At 34.3% G+C, this 16,881-nt stretch overlaps 2 protein-coding genes across 2 annotated transcripts; both read right to left on the reverse strand.

Moving 5' to 3' along the window:
* Nucleotides 1-634: 634 nt before the first annotated feature.
* Nucleotides 635-5,197, reverse strand: LOC123698743 (myogenesis-regulating glycosidase-like). Its single transcript, XM_045645492.1, has 7 exons — nucleotides 5,002-5,197; nucleotides 4,256-4,916; nucleotides 3,258-3,450; nucleotides 2,880-2,989; nucleotides 2,325-2,598; nucleotides 1,257-1,413; nucleotides 635-903 (listed from the first exon to the last, which is right to left on the reverse strand). The coding sequence occupies exons 2-7, from the start codon at nucleotides 4,888-4,890 to the stop codon at nucleotides 635-637; spliced, it is 1,638 nt and encodes a 545-aa protein (XP_045501448.1). The 5' UTR covers nucleotides 4,891-4,916; nucleotides 5,002-5,197.
* A 4,430-nt stretch (nucleotides 5,198-9,627) lies between these two features.
* On the reverse strand, nucleotides 9,628-13,237 carry LOC123698544 (myogenesis-regulating glycosidase-like). Its single transcript, XM_045645203.1, has 8 exons — nucleotides 13,144-13,237; nucleotides 12,648-12,812; nucleotides 11,843-12,503; nucleotides 11,476-11,668; nucleotides 11,092-11,201; nucleotides 10,556-10,811; nucleotides 10,154-10,310; nucleotides 9,628-9,842 (listed from the first exon to the last, which is right to left on the reverse strand). The coding sequence occupies exons 1-8, from the start codon at nucleotides 13,193-13,195 to the stop codon at nucleotides 9,655-9,657; spliced, it is 1,782 nt and encodes a 593-aa protein (XP_045501159.1). The 5' UTR covers nucleotides 13,196-13,237; the 3' UTR covers nucleotides 9,628-9,654.
* Nucleotides 13,238-16,881: the final 3,644 nt, after the last annotated feature.

Raw genomic sequence — 16,881 nt, forward strand, 5'->3', positions numbered from 1 at the left:
TGTCCTACTAACAATAATAACAAAAATGTATTCTCACAGAACAATTTGTGGTCCATATCGTAGACCGTCAGTACATCGACGACTGTGTAACTCGTCGCGTCCCTGCGTTTATTATGTATCTGTTTTTGCTATCATTGGAAGTAATTACATCTCTATAATTATTATAGGCAGATCAACTGATCTGTTTCAGTCATTTATCCTTTCTTGGAAATCGTATGGAAATTACAACTAGGTAACTAAGCGGATTTTACAAATCACTTCTCATGACTCAAAATTATTTTACTTATTTTTTAACATCTCTTAAACACCTATCTACAGGTATTATTTAAGACTGACTACTACTTTCTTTTAAGACTGGCTTTCAATTGTCCAAATGTAATGAAATTATTTTACTGCGTAAACATATTATAGTTTCCAGAAAAAAAAATAGGTAGAAACTCTGTAGTTGTTCTTATCATATAATTTTATCTAACCTCTAGAGTCTAGAGTGTAGGTTTTTTAGTTTTGATAATAAAACAACAATCAATTCTTAAATAATATTTATTTTATCTTACGACCTACTTACTACAATATGTTATTTACAATTTACCTCTACATTACGTTAATAAATACAATCGATATTATCAAACGTTAATTAAACAAAAATAATTGCTAGCGCTAATACGAAAGTTGCTAAAGTTAAGGTAGGAATAGTTGCGGAATCAGATACATTTTCTTTATGTTTCACGAAGTAGGGAAGTGTCTCTAAAGGAGCTGGGTAGTTTTTGAGCCAAATGGGTCCCAAATGAGCCCTATCTGGGTCGCCTTCTTCGAACCATGTGCCAGCTGGAAGGTAGATGTTACGGGTTCTAGCACCTTCCTTAAGAACTGGAGCGACAAGGATCTCTTCCCCTAATAGGTATTCTGGGAAAGATGGGAAAAGAAATTATCTTGTGTTTGATTAAATACGAGTAAGTAACACATATTTACTAATCGTTAATCGTTTTCTTAGCTGAGATAAAAGTTATCCTGATTGTTCGCTGTTAAGTGATAAGACATACAAAAAAACTTAATTAATAAAACAACTAATTTTATGAATTATTTTATTGCTAAGAAAGTCAAAGTTAAAGTGTTTAGTTAATCGAATGTAACCCGATATTTTTTATGATGTATCGTGAAGAATCTAAGCTGTGTGTCTAAAGAGTAACATACTTATCAATTATCATAACCTTCATGAGAAATAGCAGTAGTATTCGATATATAAGGAAAATATTTACCATCAGCGATAACCAGAGCCTCAGGGTCCGTAGGGTCGATCCACCACAGCGGAGGGTTTACAGGTGACCCGTCATGAACGGACGCATGCATGGCCGCATAGATCTGGTCAGCATATTCTGCATGGAGGTCTGTGTACTTCTTGCTTATTTCGATCGTCTGGAATATGTTTAAATGAAGTTTTTAGGAGTCTTTTTAAGTTGTTAGATTGAGGTTACTGAAATAAAATGAAAATAATGCGATAAAATAATATTATAAGATGTTGAAGAATTGTATTTTTAACTATGTATTTCATTTGGACATTATAAATATCGATGTTCGAATTTGATAATAAGTATGTGGTGCTAAGTCTAATCTCTACAATATTGGAATAAATTGTCGAATCTCATATAGATTTTTTTCATTCAGTTAGCTTGTAACGAAATCCCATGAAAGGTATCACTTATTTCACTAATCAACAGTAATTATTTCATTTAATAAGATAATTGATTATTGACGATTTAATATGCAATAGATATTACGTCTTATTATTCCTGAAGGTGTCTTTGGCAATTAGAGTTAATTTGTCTTTAACAAAGGTGATGACGAAGATTGTAAACACGAAGCCTAGCATTAGAAACACTTTCAGTGTTATTGATATTGATTGTTTTGTTTGTGATATGTATGTCGTAATCGTTTATACGATGGACAAATAATTCTAGAGATTAGTCTAACTGCAATCTGTTTATATAATGATATCTATATGCATAGAATACAATAATCTGCTTTACAAATTACTGTTATGCTCTCAATTTAGTCTGTTTTAAATGGTGATGTGATTTATTTTAAAAACCACATAATTATTTCATTTCAATTTTTATATATATTTTTTTGTAAATAGCTCTAAGTATATCGAATATTGACGCAAATCGTATTATTCAATTAGGTACTCTACAATAATTATGCCATTATAACGCATCCTTATTTAATTTTGAATAGGGATGTCTTGATGTGTGACGATTTACTTAACTGTGCTTTCCATTACGAAAATAGATTTGGCCGTTTTTGCATAATATTCATATGTATTTTACCTCATTATCAAAGTTCCACGGCACATACGAATATTGCATCGACGGTAAGAACGTGTTCGCTTGAACCCAGCGAATAAACAGTTCTTTCGAAGGAATGTCAGCTTGCGCGTGGTTCAGGTTGTATCCGTTGCCGCCGATCATGTCTGGCAGCACGAAGGGATAGCCGTTCAGGTTCATCTGGAAGGTGGTTGTGATGACCGTGGGCAGGCCGTTGTTGATGCCCCAGATGGAGTCTCTGTCTACCATGCGCACGAAAATGGGGAGGTCTTGAGTCCTGTAAAGTTCAATAAAGTTCAGATCAAGGAGACTTTGTTTTTGGTACTTACAATAGGTAGCAAAAGCTAGTGTGTGTATTTTCGAATTATTTACAGAAATACTAATTTTTCACGACGTAGTTAATTAGATAATAAATAATTAATGAATCGATTTTTATGTGGAAAAAGGTTGGTTAAATTGATAGTTTAAACATAATTTTCGAAGGTACAAAATTTTAAAATTTTCTAAACGAAACGCAAAGAAAATATGGTTTCAGTTAGTAAGTATCTATTTTCTTACATAAATGCTGCTCTGACTTCCACCATATCTCCGAATTCTGCGCAAGTTCTCACGAATGCGTCTACTATGTGGTGTGGGTGCAGATCTATATCTCCATTCTGTACTGGCACCTAAAATTAATTATTTTTAAGAAAAAATACAGTTTTTATAAGAAAAGTAGGTAAAAGCATTATTTCCGAGGGAATACTATTTTTAGTAATTAAAACTTCTTTAACTTCTTTTTACCTAGGAATACAAAGATTTTTAATAATATTGGAAGCAGTCAGCCACGAAAAAATGCGAACGGCGTCCTACATTAATTACCTACATAATAAATTAACACAGTCAATAACACGCAATAACAGAATGCAACACTTCCTATATCGACATTTATATTACCTGTGGCGAATAGCTGCTCTGTCCAGCGTCAAACTTAGCGCTATCAAAGCCGTGAGTATCGAGAAGGTTCCTCACTCTAGAGGACCACCAGCCCGCCGCGGCCGGGTTCGTGAAGTCGATCAGACCTGGTGAAGTGCCGTTGTTGTTCCACCAGGAAGCTGTTGGGCTTCCTTCTTCATTGAGTACTAGATAGCTGAAGATAGAAGTTTATTGAAATATTTTGTACTAGCTTTCGCCCGCGACTCCGTCCGCGCGGATGTCGGTCATCGCGTGGATGGTTTATTTCTCCATTTTGAGTAACTCTGACAATGACATCTTATAAATATCTATTGGACCCAAATACGGTTAGGCCTAATATAATACGCAACGTGTGTTCGCGGTTCTACAGAACAACGTCTATGGATAAAACTGAAAAATTAAAATTATTTTTTTTCTACCTATTTTTCCTGAATAAAAAGTATCCTATTTTACGCCCAGGATAATAAGGTATAATTATACCAAGTTTCATCGAAATCGAACCGTTAGTTTTCACGTGATGCCTTCACATACAGACAGACAGACAGACAGACAAAAATTTTTTTAATCACATATTTGGGTTTGGTATCGATCCAGTAACACCCCCTGGTATTTATTTTTTCTATATTTTCAATGTACAGAATTGACCCTTCTACAGATTTATTATATGTATAGATGTTTGGAAAATGATAAATGGGATTTTTGTAAAATTGTTTGTATGTGTTATTATCTACTATATTTGTTTATTTTTTGTTGAATATTGGACATTTTTAACGTTGATGACAGACGATCGCATCAGAGATCAAATCTAACTAATTATGAAATGAAGTCTTGTTAAAAATGATGATGATATAAGTAGAGATCGAAAAACAATGCACTGTCGATAACTGAACCAAATGCAATTACATAATTTCTGCGGAATTTTAATGTCTTTAATCTGCTTACACATTTGTATGCAAATTTAGTGCAACTTCTCTACTTACCCATTGTTCAAGGCTTCGGAGTACCAAGGTTCACATCCTCCATTTATAAATGGATGCAGCCAGATTGTAACGCGGAATCCTAATTTTTTCACCTCTTCGACCAGATGAGTCATATTTGGAAACTTATTTGTATCGACTTCCATCGAACCGTAACACGTCTCCCAAAGATCATCAATTTCCAACTGCGAATCGTTGAATCCATGCTCTCTTATTTCATTGGCAAAGTCCATAACTTTCTGTCCAGTGACGTCATAAGAGTATTGAGCCCAAGTGGACCAGATGGGGTGTTGTACCATGCGAAAGTCTGGTAAGCCAGACGGTTTCCCCAAATAGTTGGCCACCGCATGTTTATGCGCTGCTTTAACGTCCGACAAAAACCAGATATCATATGAAAGTTCTGTGTGTGTTCTTTTAGTGGAATAGGGTTCAGCGATTTGAGCTCCAAAACAGATGTGATTTGGCTGAAGGAGGTTGTAGTCAACGAATAAAGGTACTTGTGGGTGTACGTAGATGTATTCGCCGGCTGAGTTGAGCCAGTATCGCTCGACTATGTTTGCGTTGTCGGCTTCTTGTGTGACGTATGGCGTGTAGTTCTGGTGTGCGTGCTGAATGGGATACACTTGGTCCTCTTGCATTGGCCCTCCATACCATTGCTTATCACCTGAGCACAAATTATAGTCAGAATTACAATACTAATTAAAATAATTAGACTAGCATTAACTTAAACTGACTTATTAATTCCTTACCAAAATCAATACAGTCTTCAAATCGTATCAAGTTCTCTGTATCCCATTTGATCTTAACGCCTCTCGCGTCTGCGGTTTTATCGAACACTGTGTTCACAGTGAGGTTCGTCCCTCCAATTTGGATAAGAGCACCTCCCTCTATTTCTTCTGACGTGAAAGATGAATATAACGTCTTTCCGATGTGGCCATATACAGTTCTCTGGTCACCTGTAAAACGTTAAATATTGAGAAACATTCAGGTGTTTTTTTTAACTTAAGCTTGAGTTTTCTTCAGAAGTGTTATCTCTAGAAATCGTGAGTCATTTTGTTATTCGGATAAATTCCCTGTATTATCAGACATCAGTGTTTTATCTTCTTCTGTCAAATAAACGAACCTAAAATACCGACCATGAAAGCGTCGGTCAAAATTCGATAAGAGAATCTTGCTTCAAAATCTTTTTACTTTTAAGTTACTTTTTAAAGTATATAAAAGTACCTTCTGTCAGTACCAAGTGGAATCCGCCAGTGAGCTGTGGTTCTAATGTCAGCTCCACACCATCAGCTCGAAGAGATACTGGCATTGCATGGCCCAATGCGCTGAATGCCAGCAACGCTGAAATTTGAAGAAGAATTAATGAAACATTATTAAAGGATTTTACAAAATGCGCTTTCTTGTTTCAAACTGAGCTTTTAAATACTATAGAATCTAAGTAAAACTCTGACGCAATACTCATAATATTATTGTTTATTAAAATATCTATAGCTATAGAAGAATTTATTAGATACATTTTTACAATAAAAGCCACATATAAAATTACGCCTACGCTATTAAGTAATGTATTTTTTTAATTACACTAAGTTTTTAATAAATTAATCAGAGCTATACGATGTTCAACTGGTACAATATTCTACAAATCGGGAGATTTAAAGTCGAGGTAAAATTTCGGTTAAATTAGATTATGTATTTGAGTTTCACTAAAATCCCGTCATTAGAAACATAACTATAGATCATTTGTTTATGTTTAGAGAGTTATTTTTCATCAATTTCATAGTCCGGACTTTGAAAAAATATGATAAGTAGGGTATCCTCTAGTTTGTGCGAATACTTTGACATAGCAAATCCCAGCTAACTGCTAAGGATTCCTTTAGCGGACTTTAGCGGAAGTTCAGCGGAGAGTACGACTAAGAAACTTTTACTTATTTATTTTATCAGGGATCATATTGTTATAAATATATTAATTACATACCAATAAATACAGTCAAAGCCGCCATCTTTGTTCACACAGCAGCCGCAACTAACTCGTGATTTATTATCATCTTTTATCGAAATCTCTCGAAATAAACGATGAATTTATCAGATAACTTATTCTAACTCCTGTTGACAGTATCGATTGAGATAAATATTATATTATGGAGATTTCCTATGACAATGTTCAGTAGGTCTTCAGCGATACTGGGAGGCCCTGTGGGATGAATAGCGGTGATTTGAAATTCAAACTCGTTTTAATGATTGATTTTGGCTTATGGGCAAATAGGAGATCTTTCTGCCATCAATAAAGGTTCACCGTCTGTGGAAATTATTTTAATAATTGGCTCACTACAATTTCTCTTTTTTCGAATTAAGTAATATACAAAAAACTTAAAGTATAAATAAATTAAATCAGAGATTGAACCGAGCTCTACTTTAACAATGATTAGATTGAGTAAGAGATTAAAGTATAATTAGGTAAAATTGGAGTGCAAATATAAAATTAATTAATTGAAAATATTATTAATCGTTCGTCTCTATCATATTCAGAGGTCCGAACAACTGAGCCATGCTCGTCAGAAATATTTTTTTTTCAGTAGTAGACACGTTCATGTTTTTATTTTGTAATAATGAAATTCAATATATTATAGCTTAAGCTTATAGCTACGCCTACTTTTTATCATGTACTAGCTTACCGTCCGTAGCTTCGCCCGCTTTGTCTAAAACATAATCCATACTTTTTTTAATATTATAAATGCTAAAGTAACTCTGTCTGTCTGTCTGTTACTCAACCAAAATAACTACTGAACCAATTTGCATGGAATTTGGTATAGAGATATTTTGATACCCGAGAAAGGACATAACTACGCAACGGATTTTGATGCGGTTTTTTTTAATAGATAGAGTGATTCAAGAGGAAGGTTTTAGTATATAATTTATTAGGTTTTAGACAAAGCGGGCGAAGCCGCGGGCTGTAGGTAAGCTAGTATGTAATAAATTTCATCTAAATTGTTTAATACTGAGAGATAAAGTATCAGTATAGTCATCTTGAGATGGCTATATTATGATTTACAAGATAGATGTAGGTCTACGTCATTTGTTATTAAATTACAAGTACTTATTATAGATAAAAAAACAAGTTTTATTCAAAATTCGGATTGTTTTATTTTTTTTAACTTAAATCTTGAATTATAAAATAAGACAGAATATTCAAAGCAGTCGAACAGAGTTAACACTTTTCATATTTAGCTTCGTATATTTTTTCATAGGAAGGCGTCAATTAAACACAAAAGCAAACATGAAACAGTAAAGTATCAGTATAGTCATCTTGAGATGGCTATATTATGATTTACAAGATAGATGTAGGTCTACGTCATTTGTTATTAAATTACAAGTATTATAGATAAAAAAACAAGTTTTATTCAAAATTCGGATTGTTTTATTTTTTTTAACTTAGGTTTAAAGAATCATTTATTCTCATTTAAAGACTTAAATCTAATTACATGAGAATAACATAACAAAGTAAATAAATAATGAAACAGTCGTCCGGGCACAGCTATTCCGAAGGTAAGTTGTTTTATTCCAGAAGTGATTGGTCATTAAGTATGTGATCAGCTATACCCGGCGCGGCCTAAGATGATCCCTATGACACTGACAGTTATTCTCAAGAGACAAACTTGTAATGGCGTCACCATTAAATTAGAAACGTATTGGAGGTGTCTAAAAATGGCATTTATTAATTTTTACGTAGCTTTATGCCATTACAATTATATTCCGTTGGAATTATAACAATTCTTAACATTTACGAGAAATTATATAAATCTGACTTTACGTTTACGTCCTTCAAAACTTACATCGTTGGCATTTATCGACTAGTGCGGAAAGTATCGATAAACAAATTTCGATAATGGAAACGAGTTCACATTTTTCCCATGCTTAAGCTATTGTTCATTCACTATTGAATGGAACAGAAGATCGCAGCATAATTAATTAATTAATTACCGTTCGCGTTAATTTACTTACCTATGATAATATAAGTTTTTTTAGAAAAATTAAATGGGGGATTCCATTTTCATGATAAAATAATATACACTATGTTAAACGGGTTAAAAATTACGAGAAAATGTTAAGGTGCATTTTTATGTTTTGGAAAACTTTCGTTTTACTTACCGTTTCGTTTATATAATAGACGTTAAAAATTCATTTCATAATATTTGTAAAAACATGTTTACCGACGTGGCTGAATGCAAACCACGCCTTTGCCTATAAAATAGTAAAGTATCGACACGATCCATCATACGAGCAATCACTAAGACGAACTGTCATAGGGATCATCTTAGGCCGCGCCGGGTATAGGCGCTTTTTAAATACATACATCGATTTAGCTGTTTTTATATCACTGGTGAGTTTATTATAAAATTGGGCACCTTCAAATGTAATGCATTTTTGTCCATAGCCAGTCCTGACCTTATGTATGTATAGATCCCTTGTGTTACGTCTAGAATATTTTGGTTTATTTTTTGTGAAAGTTAGTGCTGTATGTATATTTTTGTCTAAAATTTTCTTAATAAGAATACATGTTGTATATTTATATAATTGTTTGATGTTCATCAGTTTTGTGTCTTTATAGATTTTAATTGACGGTGTTAGGTAATGATAGTGATATAATATTTTAATTATTTTATTCTGAATTATTTGTAACTCTTTTAGTTTATATTTGGGAGCACTTCCCCATACTTCGATTAAATACATAAGATGTGATTTTATTAAGGAATTATAAATATTTATGCGGACCTGTTTAGGAAGGCATCCTACAACCCTACGAAGTGAGCCGGCAAGGGATGAGAGTTTAGATTTAACATGGTCTATTTGAATGTTCCAGGATAAGCCACTATCTATTCTTAAACCAAGATATTTTTCATCGCTTTTTTGTTGAAGTGGAATTCCATTCAAAGTAATTGGCACGTGAGGTGGTATTTTTTTATTTTTTGCTTAACTTAAATCTTGAATTATAAAATAAGACAGAATATTTAAAGTAGTCGAACAGAGTTAACACTTATCATATTTAGCTTCGTATATTTTTTCATAGGAAGGCGTCAATTAAACACAAAAGCAAACATGAAACAGTTTATTTCTTATTGTGTGATCTTGCAATATAATATAGGGCAAAATATCCATCGAAGCATAAGTCAACTAAAAGTCAATTGGTCCTGTATATTGCTGGCTAGTATTGCCAACGTATATATTTTAGAGGAATAGTAAAAAAAACAAGTTTTATTCAAATCGTTTTATTAGTATCATTCTAATCCTGAAGTATAAAATAGAAGTAACAGGATAATCGTACAGAGTGACAGTTCAGTGTTGCCAAAGTTCAATGGGATGCAAAAAAAAAAAACAAGTTTTACTCAAAACAATTTATTGATTATCTAATTTTGCAATATAAAATAGGGCAAGATGTCCAATGGAGCAGGATAGTCGTACAGAGTGATTGGCCCAGTGTAGTCCTGGCCAGTGTTGCCATCCTTCCACTGTCCGCGGGGTAAGTAGATGTCGCGGGATACAGCGCCTTCTTCTACCACGGGAGCGGAGAGGATACGTGTGCCGAGGAGGAATTCTGGAAGATTGTGTGGTTGTTAATTATTTTACACAAAACACAGATGGAATTTAGGAATTAAATAAAAATATACGAAGAGTTTAAGTAGAATATTATTATTTAGCAGCACATTTTGTAACAGTTAAGGTTAGGTTCTTTCAATTATTTTATAGCGTATTGAAGGTAAACTTTGAAATAAGAATAGTTTTCATATTTTGTAAAATAGATAGGTACACTAAATAAAGCTTTAGTTTGAAAATTCTCACAATATAAGAGGGTTTATCATATAGTTTCTATCATCTGTATATATTAGTCATAATGAAATATCTCACCATCCCAAACAGCGAGTGCAGCTTCATCAGTAGGGTCCAACCACCACACGGGCGGGTTGACGGGCGTCCCGTCCCGGACTGACGCCTCCATGGCCGCTGCGATCTCGTCCGCGAACTGCGCGTGTACTTCCGTGTACTTGCGGCAGATTTCTACCGCCTGGAATACGTGAAAACGATAATTTATTAGTTTTTAAATGTTATCAGTTAATAAAGAAAATGAATGAATTTCCGAGTGGCTTTAAATATCTGTTGATTTATGGTACAGTTCTAATGAAATGCATGCAAAATTTGACACCGTAAAACTTTGCAGTCTTAAACTTTTAAACATATTCTTCTGAGAAAAACAATCATATCATCCATATAAGTAAAATCACCACTTAAAACCAATGAAGTAAAGAATACCTCATCATCATGATCCCATGGCACGAAAGAGTACTGCAGTGTAGGCATGAACACGTTCACTTGCAGCCACCTCACAAACAATTCCTTGCTCGGTTTGTCATTGTATCCATTGCCACCAATCATGTCTGGTAAGACGAGGGTATATCCATTGAGGTTCATAGCGAGGAGTGTGGGAATCATGGTCTGAAGGCCGTTGTTGAAGCCCCAGTATGTGTCTTTGTCAACCATTCGTACAAACACGGGGAGGTCTTGTGTTCTGTTATTATGAAAAGGAGTTACAGTATTTATGAAGCTTGAAAACAAATGGGTTAAAAGTGTGTTAGTTCGAGTTTATTTTCATTTATTTAGCAATGAGAGCATGCATGCAATAAAAATATCAACCCAAAAAAAGAAGGATATCGATTACGTATAGCGTTATTTTGTTTGAACTTTACTGAATTTAACGCTTACTATTTAAGTAAAAAAATGTATTTGCTATTTAAATACAATAGGCTTTATTTGCCACATTTAAATAAATTACTTAGAAATATAGGTACCTCATTCCAGATCTAACTTCAATCATTGGTCCAAATTCGGCAACAGCTCTCACGTAAGACTGGACAATGTGTCCCGGATGCAAATCGATGTCTCCGTTTTGGACTGGAATCTAAAAAATAAATATTAGATTAAAATTTTAACCTTTAATTTAGGATATACAAACATAGAGTAATATTTGTATGTAAGCATTTTGAGTTTTTGCGACCGATTGAATTATAAGCATGATTTTTTTTATTTAAAATAATATTATTAATTATGTGGTAAATATTTAAATTTAAACTAAGAAGCTTATTACGTTTTATTTCTCACTTTACATTTGGATAAATGAATGAATGAATGAATACTTTCATTTGGATAAATAACATTAGAGCGGTTTACCTTACCTGAGGGGACCAGCTGGATTCACCAGCATCGAATTTCAAAGTGTCAATATCATAAGTTTCAATCAAGTCTTGAACTCTGGTTGTGTACCATTTCGAGGCTTCTGGGTTTGTGAAGTCAATGTATCCAGGAATTGAGCCATTGTTGTTCCACCAGGTTGTATCTGGACTGCCTTCTTCGTTTAGGACGAGATAGCTAAAATAATTGAGCAAATAAGAATAGCACGTGTTATTTGTTTACTATAAAAATATTTTTGTAAGGAATCCGTTGGCATAATAATCGAGGATTACTGATGTAAAAATTATACAAAACTAGAATTTAATGCATGATCGATAAATATTAAGTATCGCATTAGCAAATATCACATACCCTTTCTCTAGAGCTTCTGAGTACCAAGGTTCGCAATCTTTGTTAATAAATGGATGCACCCAAATAGCAACTCTGAAACCTAATCCCTTGATATCCTGAATCAGCTGTTTAAAGTTTGGCAATTTCGTTTCGTTCACTGTAAGAGATCCGTAGCAAACTTCCCATAGGTCGTCAATTTCGAACTGGGCATTGGGGAAGCCACTATCTTTAATTTCATTAGCGAACGCCCACAGGCTGTCTTGATCAATTTCCCTGGAATACCTCGCCCATGTAGACCAGATGGGGTACTGAATCATTCTGTAATCTGGGATGCCGGAAGGTTGTCCCAAGTAATTACTAACTGCGTGTTGGTGAGCTACCTTCGCGTTTTCGAAGAACCAGATGTCGTATTTGAGCACATTATGTGTACGCCTTGAAGAGTAAGGTGCTGCTACTTCAGCAATGAAACAGATGTGATTATCTAGAACATTGTGGTAGTCAACAAAGAGTGGTGCTTCAGGGTGAACGTAAACGTAAACACCGTCGGAGTTGAGCCAATATCTCTCCGATACAGCTGAATTGTCGTCTTCCTTTGAAATTGTTGAGTATTTTTGCAGGTTGGACTTTTGAATTGGCCAGTATTGTTCCTTTTGTTCTGGTCCTCCGAACCATTGGGCTGAGCCTTAGAAAAAAGGAAAATATATCATTCCATTCTTTGCTGTATAATCGTAGATCAAGGTAAATAAATAAATAATGAAAAGTTTTGTGTACACTTTCCAAAGAACAAAATCTAAACTGCATTTGGCTACGTATAAAAAATTCTTACCGAAATTATAACAGTCTTCAAATATTCTGTCACTGGGCCCGTCCCACGAAACGGTTAGCTTGTAGCCTTGGATATCGTCGTAGTAAGTACCAGATACGTCGAATGATACCTCATCATCATCGAGGGAAATCTTGCGCCCAATATGACCCACGAAGTCCGAATTACCTAAGTATCAAATAAAAACATAGACTATGAAATACTATAGTATATTAATTTAACAGAACAGGAATCTTATCACAGTGGTTTCTTTGTAATCTTGAAGAGTCTTGAAGTGATGATTCGGCTACTTTCAATTATCATTTCGGATTTGACGAACAATAATGGCATGGTATTCTAAAGTAATACGAATTTAATTGATAACTAGTTTAAATTATTCGTAGAAATAATACTACATCTTACGGATTCTGTCACTTCTGTTACTGTTCAAACAAGAAGACATAAAATTTATATTTTTGAATAGAATGACTATATTAATTTTTTACTGTTAAGTACTTACCATTTGAAGGAGCAGCAATGAGTACCTTTCCACCGCTCTCATGGTCTTCCATGATAAAGGAGCGGGCGGTGGGCGACCGGGGTATAGCCAGCACCACCGAAAAGCCTGTGAAAAAAGTCGAATGATGGTTAACAATTTTCTGGTTTGATGTTATCGAAACTTTATTGAATATTAGGTTTCCGCCCGCGCAGTCAAAGAAAAACCCGCATAGTTCCCGTTCCCGTGGGATTCACGTGACCAATCCAAAATCCCATTGTCATTGGCAGAGATCCTGGCAGATTTATCCTGGGAAAATGGACTGCGTCATTTTCCCAGGATAAAAATAGCCTATGTCCTTTCTCGGGTATCAAAATATCTCCATATCAAATTTCATGAAAATTGGTTCAGTGGTTTAGGAGTGATTGAGTAAAAGACAGAAAGACAGAGTTACTTTCACATTTATAATATGTACCTATATATTGAATGGATGTACTTGAGAGGTTTACTAAAGATGCGTTATACGTCCTTAATAATTTAAAAGGATAGTCTAAGCTCTTTAATGCAATGATCATTGATCATACATAATAACAAAGCAATGAAAAGACAAAGTTTGAATCTGTTAGTTAAAAGTGAGTCAAAATCGAGTCTTCTAGGAATGGGCTACCTACATATAAAAGTGAATAAAAGCCGAACCAGTTGGCAAGTGCTTACTTCTATGTGTTATTCTGGTTCATAAGCTACTTTTAAGAATTATCAAAATCTGTTCAGTGGTTTTTGCGTAATACATTTTTTTATACTCTGTTTATTCACAAACTTTCGAGCTTATAATACCTATTAGTAGGACGTTCCTTAATATTCTACAAGTTATAACTATGTCCCTGATAATTATAAAATTATTAAATTAATTCAAGCAATCTAAACAACAATTTTGTACCTAAAATAGGTACCATACTCGCCCTGGCTCCAACAAGATTTTCGAAAAATTTGTGTCCCTTCGTCCAGCATACTCACCATGGAATCCTGATATTTCATGAATGTCAAAAAACTGTTCTGAAATAGTGCTAAATAGTGCCCAAAGGAAAAAAATAGTGCTCTTGTACTTGCGAAGTTATAGCCATAGTTCGATGAGTATGCTGGACGAAGGTTTCGCCCAGCATACTCACCTCCGTCCGGAGAATCTGTATACGCTTCAAACATAATTCATACTTCAAAAAATAGTTCCCAAATAGTGCCAAACGGTGCCCAAAAAGAAAAAACAGTGCTCGAATAACTTCGGAGTTATAGGCTTCGTTCAGTGAGTATGCTGGGCGTAGGTTCTACGCCCAGCATACTCACCTCAGTGCGCGAATATCGAACGAGCTATAGGTATAATTTACGTCTCAAAAAATTGTGCTTGAAATAGTGCCCAATATCAGTCCAATTTTTGCTTGACTTTTGACTTAGAAAACCATTAAATTTTAATGTAAACTTCTACATACTAACGTAAAATGGGGTACAGTCGTCGACACATGTTTTTGGACAAAAATATTAAACTTTCTAATTGTAGACTTCATGTTATTGGAAATAATTATGGTATTTTCTCACATGTCAAAAACTTTCGATTAAATGCATTAATATATATTTTATAAATAATAATAAATGAATGAAACTTTAAGCGTAAATGAAGTCTATTACTTCATTGCATTGTGTGTTTGTCTGAATAAAAACAGTCATTTGCAGCCAATAAAATTAATATCTTGAAAAATCCGGATGACAATCGGTAATAGTCTTCACTTCACGTCACATTATCTAAAAAATACATCTGTGTTAATTCTATAGTTACGTTTATACTTACTACCGACGCTCGCGCTGACTGATTCTACCTATTTCGATATTGAAATGTAACTAACGTGAACTTAAGACGAGAACAGATCCTGACGGGTAACGAGGACAAGCTTGTAATAAAAAAATTGAAGAAAAGTAAATTATATCCTAGCAAATAAGACAGTGTTTCATTTCCAGTAGAATTGGAGGATAAAACCAGGCCTCCGCAGAAGTAGGTATATAAATAGGTATTTGAGATCCAATTAGATAAACAAACAAGTTACATTACGTTATTATGTGTGTACCTACCTACATCAAACCTTTAAAAAAGTAACTAAGTAGGTACCCATTTTTAAAACTTCTTAAGCATGTCCTTAATTTTAAGTGTACAGTGTCATATTCAACGAAAAAATGAACGTGTTTTTGTAAAAAACAACTCGCTTGCTACCTAGTTTTACAGTGCAATTAATGAATGAGTGTAAAATCAATTTAGTTGAATGCCACTATTATAAATTGAAATATACTTACTGATTTGGGTGCAGCTCCTATATATTGATTACGTACTAGATACACAATTTTATATAGGTAAATAATGACATCACCAACACATTGTTTGGTTTTGCAACCCACTATGTAGTCAAACTCAAAAGCCGGCGTTATTATAATGATGTGCGACGAAGTAAACAAACAAAGAAACTGAGAAGCGCTTGTTCGTTTCGATTGCTTTGTGACACAAAATGGACCCTTATCACCTTCAAAATACAGATCAGCCTTGTCTAATAATCGTAAGATGTTAGGGCAGCGCCATCTAGTATTTAAACATAAACATATTCATTTGCGTCGCGGGCGCCGCGCGTCGTAAGCCCCATACCTATTGACCGTACGTGCATCCATTACTGCCACACTATATTGAACTTTATCACATGAGGAATACAGGTCAATTCCGTAAACGTTGTGGTACCGTCCTTGATCCGGAAAATGATTATTTTGAATAATTTTGTCAGTTGTAATGTAAGCATTAATAACAGCAACTTTATTTTTCATGCATGATTTACTTCATTTGATATCTTAATCCTTCAAGCGCCGTGATCTAGACAAAATATAATATAAAATCATTGTTCCTAGCTACCGGGGTCCCATGCGACGCGCGAAGGCTTAATCATATTATTATAAAGTATTATTAAAATAATGTGTAATTAATAATATTGCGATTCTAAAGTAAATACTCCCTTACATAGACAATTAATAATTTACACAAGACAAAAATTGTTAGAAAGAAAGTTAATAATATTGTATTCGACTGTACTCAATGTAATGTATGTAGAAGTTTACAATCAAATTTAATGGTTTTCTAGGTCAAAAGTCAAGCAAAAATTGGACTGATATTGGGCACTATTTCAAGCACAATTTTTTGAGACGTAAATTGTACCTATAGCTCGTTCGATATTCGCGCACTGAGGTGAGTATGCTGGGCGTAGAACCTACGCCCAGCATACTCACTGAACGAAGCCTGTAACTCCGAAGTTATTCGAGCACTGTTTTTTCTTTTTGGGCACCGTTTGGCACTATTTGGGAACTATTTTTTGAAGTATGAATTATGTTTGAAGCGTATACAGATTCTCCGGACGGAGGTGAGTATGCTGGGCGAAACCTTCGTCCAGCATACTCATCGAACTATGGCTATAACTTCGCAAGTACAAGAGCACTATTTTTTTCCTTTGGGCACTATTTAGCACTATTTCAGAACAGTTTTTTGACATTCATGAAATATCAGGATTCCATGGTGAGTATGCTGGACGAAGGGACACAAAAATTTAACTTATTTCGCGTTAGTTACGCTCGATTAACCTTAACTAATGAGTAGGTTTTTACCAAGATTACGTCATCTTAAAAATTCCTAGTAAAAAAAATAACTTACCTGCCAACAAGACAAGCCACTTCATTTTTAACTCAGAG

Source organism: Colias croceus, chromosome 16 (assembly GCF_905220415.1).
Source record: "Colias croceus chromosome 16, ilColCroc2.1".
NCBI classification, from domain to species: Eukaryota; Metazoa; Arthropoda; class Insecta; order Lepidoptera; family Pieridae; genus Colias; species Colias croceus.

What these genes read in the sequence shown, in the direction of transcription:
- LOC123698743 (XM_045645492.1), bottom strand. Translation starts at nt 4,890, where the DNA reads ATGCAAGAGGACCAAGTGTATCCCATTCAGCACGCACACCAGAACTAC. An exon ending in TCCGAAGCCTTGAACAATGG is followed by an intron (nt 3,451 to 4,255) that starts GTAAGTAGAGAA and finishes TTCTATCTTCAG; the next exon opens with CTATCTAGTACTCAATGAAG. An exon ending in GGCTCTGGTTATCGCTGATG is followed by an intron (nt 904 to 1,256) that starts GTAAATATTTTC and finishes CATCTTTCCCAG; the next exon opens with AATACCTATTAGGGGAAGAG.
- LOC123698544 (XM_045645203.1), bottom strand. Translation starts at nt 13,195, where the DNA reads ATGGAAGACCATGAGAGCGGTGGAAAGGTACTCATTGCTGCTCCTTCA. An exon ending in TCAGAAGCTCTAGAGAAAGG is followed by an intron (nt 11,669 to 11,842) that starts GTATGTGATATT and finishes CAATTATTTTAG; the next exon opens with CTATCTCGTCCTAAACGAAG. An exon ending in AATCCAGCTGGTCCCCTCAG is followed by an intron (nt 11,202 to 11,475) that starts GTAAGGTAAACC and finishes TTTATTTTTTAG; the next exon opens with ATTCCAGTCCAAAACGGAGA.